This window comes from Palaemon carinicauda, chromosome 37 (assembly GCF_036898095.1).
Source record: "Palaemon carinicauda isolate YSFRI2023 chromosome 37, ASM3689809v2, whole genome shotgun sequence".
NCBI classification, from domain to species: domain Eukaryota; kingdom Metazoa; phylum Arthropoda; class Malacostraca; order Decapoda; family Palaemonidae; genus Palaemon; species Palaemon carinicauda.
The window spans coordinates 17,438,663-17,447,567 of record NC_090761.1 but is presented as its reverse complement, the minus strand read 5'-3'; the positions used below and the strand labels follow the sequence as shown (position 1 = coordinate 17,447,567).

The following is an 8,905-nucleotide window of genomic DNA, read 5'->3' as shown; positions in this document are numbered from 1 at the left end:
CATAATAGTATATCTACATGAATAATTTTTTACTCAACATATGCTATATTTATAATATGCAATTTTTACTTTTTATCTAAATACGTTTTTAAATCCTTTAATTTGGTTTATGTAAACAAGATTTGTTTATATGGAAAGGGTTAGAAAATGATAAAACTAATCGCATAGTTATTGTCTAATGTTAGGAATTCGATGTGAACATCTGGCAATATTCTGGATTGACTTGTAGACGACCACCTTCGAGTTATTCTAGGATGTCATCCTCGAAATGTTTTATTCCACCCCAAAGGTCATCCTCCATCTATCATGGAATGCCATTGCCGATCTATTACAGAACGACGTCCTTGAATTCTCGTAGGATACCCTTGTATCAAGGTGTAGCTCAGTAAGCTTTCTTAAGAGCTCTGGATGACTTATTTGCTCAGACAACTGAAGAGAAAAGCTGGCGACTGAGAAGAGACACCGCGGGAAGAGGAACTGGCGACTGAATGCGAGGGGAGGGAGACAGACAGAGGAAGGGGAAGGTGGGGAGGAAGAGAAGGGAAGAGAAGTCGGCGGCGGTGGAGGAGGAGGAGGAGAAGATGATGATGATGATGATGAGGAGGAGGAGGAAGCGATGTCTGTGGTGGAGGAATAAGTGTTGGGGGAAGAAGTAGGAGAAGGAGGAGAAGAAGAAGAAGAAGAAGAAGAGTTCCACTGCGCAGTGATCGATGCGGTGGGAGAGTGTTGGTGGTGTTGGTGGTGGAGGAGGTTAGTGTCGGTGTCTGTAGTCAGTCAGTTGTGCTGGAGGATCCGTGGGACACCTACAAATACAAATGCTGTTGGAGGGAAGGTTGGGGGCGTGTGTGCAGGTGTAGTAGTAGCAGGTGTGGTGGTCGCAGCGGTGCAGGAGGGGGTCACAGTAGTGCCATCACTATACACTAGTGGCACCTGGCGGTGTCCAGCGGTGTGCCTTGCCTAAAATGGCGGTGCCGGGGGTTGGCTTGCGCGGGCCGGGCTAGTGTGACGGAGTATGTGCCCGCGGCGCCCGGCCGCTCCCGCTACCCCTGCTGCTGCCGCTGCTGCCGCCGCTGCTGCTGCTGCTGCTGCTCCTGCTGCTGCTGTCGCCGCGCCTTCCCTGCTCAGCCTCAACAGCTGCGGCAGCAGTAACCACGTCGTCTCTGGCTGTTGTGAATATTCCAAGTGGGTGGGTGGGCGTGTGGGTGCCGTGTGACCGCTGTGGTGGGGGCAGCTGCAGCAGCCAGTGAAAGAGAAAGGGGAAAGAAAAAAAGAGAAAAAAGGGGTTAGAAAGTAAGAGAAAGAGAAATAGACATCGTCTCCTCTTCGTTTCTCAGTGATATTCTGTTTGGTCCGAAGGCCGCAGTGGTGTGGTGTATTTTTCACATTGGGATTATCTCTCTTGATTGACGCGAGTCCTAGAAGGCAGAGGCACGTGTAGCACGCCCTGCCCGCGTACGCCCTCGCCCGTGGCTGCTTGCACCAGCTGCAGCAGGGGCGGCCCCCACCATGGCCTCCACCGGACAGGCCAGCGGCGCTAACAAGGCTGTAAATGGCGGCCGATTTGACTTCGATGACGGAGGAACTTACTGCGGCGGATGGGAGGATGGCAAGGCCCATGGACACGGAGTGTGCACGGGGCCCAAGGGCCAAGGGGAATACTCAGGCTCGTGGCACTACGGCTTCGAGGTCAGCGGAATCTACACTTGGCCAAGGTAAGGATGGGAAAGAGGGCAACAGGCAAAACTTGAAGTCGGTCAAATTCACTGTCTGGAAGTCTTCTGTCTGCTGATGGAGAAGCGCTGGAGAAAGTTCTAGATCTGCACATGGAGAGAGAGAGAGAGAGAGAGAGAGAGAGAGAGAGAGAGAAAGAGAGAGAGAATTTGTCTGGTTTTCAGTGTCTCCTCGTTAATAATGGGATGGATGTGACCTTGAATGACTTGAATCCACGTGAATATCCACAGGTATGGCATGAGAGGTGAGTCGAGGAATCTCTCTCTCTCTCTCTCTCTCTCTCTCTCTCTCTCTCTCTCATATAGTAGGATCCTCCCTAAAGCGATGTCGCAAGCTCAAATTTCTCTTTTATATCACATACATTTAAATAATCTATTTTCCTTTATAAACTAACAACTGTTTCATGATGTCTTTTCAACGTAATAGGATTTGAGTTCTGGTTACTATTCTGTGGTTCTTTTCCTTCTGAAACATTTCGTCTACCTAGTTCATGAGTTTCATCACTATTAGATACAAAATAAGGGAAATTATAAAGTTTTTATGATGCTTCTTTAACTGAAAAAGTTATTCCTCGTCAAAGGCTTCTTATAAATAGTAGATATTTTGTAAAACATCCATGACTACCAGATGAATCTAGGTATGAATATTTATTATTAATTATAGGTATGTGCCGGTGTTCGAAAATTTGCTTTAATTTATCTCAAAAGTTACGTTTTGTTTAGCTGAGGAATTTTTTTTTCTTTTTTTTTTTGAGGTTGAATTAGAAATCATCCCAGTGTTTCTGTTTCTGTAAGCGTTAGTTGGAGAACAGATCCTCTTTATAACCGTGTGTTGTAGTAAAATATCTTTAGGCATGTAACCTATGTGAAGGAGACCTCAAATGCAGTGTTTTAAAATGTTTTAAACCACTTTGAAATAATTTATCCAGAAAATGAAATAAAATCTGGAAACTTCGTAAAATGGTAGTACTGACAGTGCATCTCACGCGGTGGACTGTTGGCGTAGCTATAGATTGTTAGTAGTATCCCTTCGTGCCCTAGTCACACCTACTTTTAAGCCTTTTTATCTGACCTCTGACCTCTGCCCAACCTTAAAGTGCCATGGTGGCGTTTTTTCCCTTGAGAGCACCTGCATCCACCCCAATGTCGGGCCATGTCCCAAATTTAATAAAGCCAGTCCTAAATTCTAGAAGGATCACTAGTGCCAAATTGATTGACCTTTCAAGTTTATGAGGCAGTTTCCCCGAATTAAACTACAACACTGTGTATCTTTGTCATATACTGTTCTTTTTATATCCTATTTAAAATACAAACCTTCGAAAGTCATTCGATATTCAGCGTCAGCTTTGAAGGAAAAATGAATCATTCATTGTTTCCTTTTTGCTTTCATAAGAAACGTGACTATTGCCCGTACTCTTAATTTGCCTGAAATGAAAGATTAACGAAGGGTGCCAGCTTTGAAATGTCATCATGGTTGACCAAATTTGGAGTGCGAGACAGAGGTCTCTGTGATGGCAGACCTGTCAGCTAGACTTTTATTTCTCCTTTAAATCTGTGGGTTCATTATCCATGTCTGTTTACATCAATGAGATAGAAAAGGAAAATTATAAAACTTGTTTTGAAGGAATATTTAAATTCCTACCACTGAAGTTTTAAGAGTGATGTTTTCACTAGTTGAATTCATGTGTGGGTGTGCAAGTAGTAACGCTTCAGACATCTCTTATTAATATTACAACTAACAGTACACGCTCTCTCTCTCTCTCTCTCTCTCTCTCTCTCTCTCTCTCTCTCTATATATATATATATATATATATACACGCATATATATGCATGTTTGTTTGCGTTGGTAGCTGGTCAGTAACTCACTTGACTTTCATTGATTCAAATATGTAGCTCAGATAGTTCTTCCAAAGAGGAATTCATTGATGAAACATGCTTCCTCTGGGCTAGGATTCGAACCTATGCCTCAGGATGTAAATAGAAATAGACGGTAGACTTTTAATCGTGAAGTCATCGATGGTTTAAATCCATTTTCATTAATAAATCGAAACAGACTTTAAATCCCTGAGCACTCTTAAGTTTAATAGTCTATGGCTTACTTCTGCTTAGCTTCTGAGGCATAGGTTCGAATCCTAGCCCAAGGAGAAAAACTTCAAGTCAGTGTATTCCTCTTTAGACATTTAAACCAAAGGCAAATTGAATTAGGTCTTAAACTTCTCTCTCTCTCTCTCTCTCTCTCTCTCTCTCTCTCTATATATATATATATATATGGATCAGTTGTTGAGTAGAAAGAATTGTGTCCATTATATATATATATAAATATATATATATATATATATATATATATATATATATATATATATATATATATATATATATATATATATATATATATATATATATATATATATATATATATATATATATATATATATATATATATATGGACACAATTCTTTCTACTCAACAACTGATCCAAATCTTAAAAGCCAGTTTAACAGAACCATTTCCATATTCAAACATCTTATAGCCATCAATCTATCCCCTACATTCTTGTTTTGTTTCCACGTTAAAGCAGCAATTGAGTTTTCATCATTATTTTCTCTAGTCTTTGCCTATGAGATTATCACAGGTGATTCTGGTTCGATTGGTCGACTGAAAGTTATCAGTATCTGAAGATGGCATTTCACCTCGAGTCTTGTATTAATATCGTTCCTTCTCTCATGAATGGCGAGGCAAGGGACAATTACATTACCCTAGCAAGGAGGTCAATTCCCGAGAGACTGATCATATTATTATTATTATTATTATTATTATTATTATTATTATTATTATTATTATATGTAGCAGGACAATGCCCTGGAGACTGATCATATATACATTGTCCTAGCAAGCAGGACAATGCTCTAGAGACTGATCATATGTAGCAGGACAGTGTCGTAGAGACTGATCATATGTACATTGTCTCAGCAAGCAGGACAATGCTCTAGAGACTGATCATATGTAGCAGGACAGTGTCGTAGAGACTGATCATATGTACATTGTCTCAGCAAGCAGGACAATGCTCTAGAGACTGATCATATGTAGCAGGACAGTGTCGTAGAGACTGATCATATGTACATTGTCTCAGCAAGCAGGACAATGCTCTAGAGACTGATCATATGTAGCAGGACAGTGCCCTAGAGACTGGTCATATGTACATTTTCCTAGCAAGCAGGACAATGCTCTAGAGACTGATCATATGTACATTGTCCTAGTAAGCAGGTCAATTCCCTAGAGACTGATCATATGTAGCAGGACAGTGCCTTAGAGACTGATCATATGTACATTGTCCTAGCAAGCAGGACAATGCTCTAGAGACTGATCATATGTAGCAGGACAGTGCCCTAGAGACTGGTCATATGTACATTTTCCTAGCAAGCAGGACAATGCTCTAGAGACTGATCATATGTAGCAGGACAGTGCCCTAGAGACTGGTCATATGTACATTTTCCTAGCAAGCAGGACAATGCTCTAGAGACTGATCATATGTACATTGTCCTAGTAAGCAGGTCAATTCCCTAGAGACTGATCATATGTAGCAGGACAGTGCCTTAGAGACTGATCATATGTACATTGTCCTAGCAAGCAGGACAATGCCCTAGAGACTGATCATATGTAGCAGGACAGTGCCCTAGAGACAGATCATATGTTCATTGTCCTAGCAAGCAGGACATGCCCTAGAAACTGGTCAGCACGCAAGTCCCCTCACCACCCAAGCTAGGACCAGGGAGGGCTATATGACTTGACAAAGTCTTTTAACTACTTTTTTCCATTGATGTTTTTTCTGATTGAGCTTCACAGAGTTCATACTAATAGTCTTGCTTCTCTGTCGTTGGTCTTTAATGACGATAATCTACTACTATTGAATTATCACTACCTTGTAAATACCTTACATTTACTACTATTAGTGCTGCTTAGCTATTATTTGTGTTGCTTAGCTACTATTAGTGCTACCAGTGCTAATATTAATAGCGGTTAGTGATTGTTCAATTGCAGTATAAATGTTTTCATTATAGTAATACAGGTTCTACAAATTCTTTAAATACACCACTGCTACTATTGTTACTATATTAACATCATTAGTAATCATCTTACTCCTACGCCAACATCATTACAGAGGAACTTAAATATTCTCTCTCTCTCTCTCTCTCTCTCTCTCTCTCTCTCTCTCTCTCTCTCTCTCTCTCTCTCTCTCTCTCTCTCTCTCTATATATATATATATATATTATGTGTGTGTGTATGTATGTATGTATGCATAATGTATTACACACATGAATGTTGGTATGAAGTTTATGTCATTTCACTTGTATTGAGTTACGACAAACAGTACAGGCTTTCATTGAAAAGCAAAACTAGAGGCAAGACATCTGGGGTGTTATTGTTTGGCTTACACTTGGGTGGTCAAAATGTCGATCTGGTTGTAATAACCAGTTAGGTGACATTAAACTCTTTTCTTTCATGTAAAGGAATTCAATGTTGTTTAGTAGATGTTGAATTGATATTGGCATGCAGGAATGAATGCACAGTATGTTACATGATACTGATGATTTGTTAACAACGTAAGCAGCATGTATCATAGGACAAGTAGATGATGTTCAGTATTCTTGGCTGTAATCAAATTTTTATGACACTTCCATTGACGTCTTATTGAATATTCAGGAAATTTCCTCGTATATTTCTACTCCTGTGTGATTTTAATAGATAAATCAGCTAGAAATAAACACAGACTTCAGACTTAGAAAGCATTTAATTCCATCACCACTATAAAAGTTATCTTTGGAGACCCATTCTCCTTTTAACTTAATCTTAAGACAATCTTCTCAATTGGTTTATAAATTATTGTAAGTATCCAAGGCGTATAAATAACTGTAACGCTGAAGATAGTTAAGCATGTGAATGTATGATAAGTAGATCGAAGTTTTACAATAACAGGATTGAAGAATAAACTCTACGGTGGCGTCCAGCCGAATTTCGATTCCACCCCCTTTCACATAGCAGCAGTTTGTGTGTTCGGGCAAGGATACTCAACTTGGGGAATATGAACCGCTTGGAGTCTGCAAGACATGAATATTCAGAGAGAGGGAGGGAAACTATGAATCTTGTAATTAAATGCTTAACAATCATGGTAACATTCTATCTATTTTCTTATTTCCTTTCCTCACTGGGGTGTTTTCCCTGTTTGAGTCCTTGGGCTTATGGCATCCTGCTTTTCCAACTAGGGCCGTAGCTTAGTAAGTAATAATTTGCTTTTGGATTTAAATTCATCGAGTATTTATGGTGGAACAGTTCCGAAAGTAGAGGAATAGTTGAGAAACACTGGTTTGTGACACCAAAAACTTTACATTTTTACATCGACGTTTTAAAAGGATATTGGATTAGAGAGATGTGTTACAAAGGCTATATCTGAACGGTAGAACTACATTGAAACTGTGTGTCTATGAATACCATGTTATTTTTCGTGCCTCCACTAGTTAGGCAAAAATTTCCTTAATGAGTTGTATTGCATTAATTAATATAGGAAACCTATAAATAGGGTAGTCTTTCTCAGAGACAAAATAGTACGCAAAACATGTTAATAAGTTTGTCCATTGTCATGTGGTGTTTCATAATTTTCAATTGTCGGTGGAAAACTCATATATAACATCTTTAATAGATAGAAAATAGTTTTATTCGTCTCATGTCCTTATTGCTAGATATGCAGTGGAACTTTGTCAATATTAAAGGACGAATGTAGTGGTCAGGAGACTGTATGGAATGCATTCTAACTGTTACCACGGAATTCTTTATACTTAGGTTTTCATTGATTCTTACGTATTAGTTTATTAATTTCTTCATGAAGTGCATCAGGGTTATGATTGTCCTCCCCATCGGCTTCTACTGTTTTAATCATGTCCTGATACTTTAAATCATGTTCTGAAACTCGTTAATACAAGAAATAAGACAAATATTGTCTGTAGTTCCAATTCAAATCTTCTCAAGATAACGCAGAAAAGTTAGTATACTTATATATAAAATGATATATACATTATTATTATATCTGATAAGAATATAAGTCACAAATCAGTCATTTTTAAAATACTTCTTTACAAAATGATATACACATTTTTATTATATCTATTCAAAATATAGAAGTCACAAATTATTAATTTTTAGAAGTTTCAGAGTCGCCCATAATAAGAGGCCCTACCATTTGTGTGTGTGGGGGGGGGGGGAGATTTCTGTCATAAGGCCTTCGTGCATGACAGTTTCAAGTCAAATAATTGTATTCATTCTCATTAGCAATAATGTCTTTATTTAAATCGATGATCATAGTAATTAGACGCCACATTTCAGAAAAATTACAATCCATCTTCTGCTCTGGAGAGGTATGATGTAATGCCGCCTTCCCTTGTGTAAGCGTAATCTTTCAAATATGTAAAAGTACCAAATTTTTTGGCTTCAACTGTTGAAGTCAAGTCAATACTTCGATGTGGTTCATCATTATCATCATCATCGCCTCCTACGCCTATTGACGCAAAGGGCCTCGGTTAGATTTCGCCAGTCGTCTCTATCTTTGAGCTTTTAAATCAAGACTTCCCCATTCATCATCTACTTCACGCTTCATAGTCCTCAGCCATATACGCCTGGATCTTCCAACTCTTCTAGTGCCTTGCGGAGCTCAGTTGAAAGTTTGGTGAACTAATCTCTCCTGAGGAGGGCGAAGAGCGTGACAAAACCATCTCCATCTACCCCTCATCATGATCTCATCCACATAGTGTTACCATCAGTAATTTTCAGACGCCATTAGTATATAAGCTTTTGTGATATGTTAAGTGCATAGATTTAGGCTAGCAAATTCACCCCAGTATCCAATGCTTTGAATATCACAGTATGCTCTAGGAGTCTGTTGTAAGTTATAATTTTTTTATTGAAGCACTATTAGGCGATTTTAATTAAAAAAAATCATCAGGTAGAAAACGAGTAAGTGACTGAAAATATCTGGAGATATTCAATAAGGAATGCTTTATAACAGCATTACGTCCGTCAGGCAACAACAAGTAATGCTTTGTGAAAGCTCTTCAGAAAACAACATTAACATTAACGAAAATCTTCAGACAACAAAATAAGGAATGCTTTGAGAAAACTCTTCAGAA

At 39.1% G+C, this 8,905-nt stretch overlaps 1 protein-coding gene across 2 annotated transcripts in view; it reads left to right on the top strand.

The window, feature by feature from the left end:
- The first annotated feature begins 723 nt into the window (after positions 1–723).
- jp (junctophilin) overlaps positions 724–8,905 on the top strand; it is a 395,271-nt gene continuing 387,089 nt past the window's right edge. The window contains exon 1 of one of the 2 annotated variants that reach the window (XM_068360777.1): positions 724–1,712. In XM_068360777.1, the coding sequence (XP_068216878.1) occupies positions 1,507–1,712 (206 nt within the window). In that variant the 5' untranslated portion in view covers positions 724–1,506. The remainder of the gene's footprint in view (positions 1,713–8,905) is intronic. The other variant, XM_068360776.1, reaches the window with a different exon arrangement.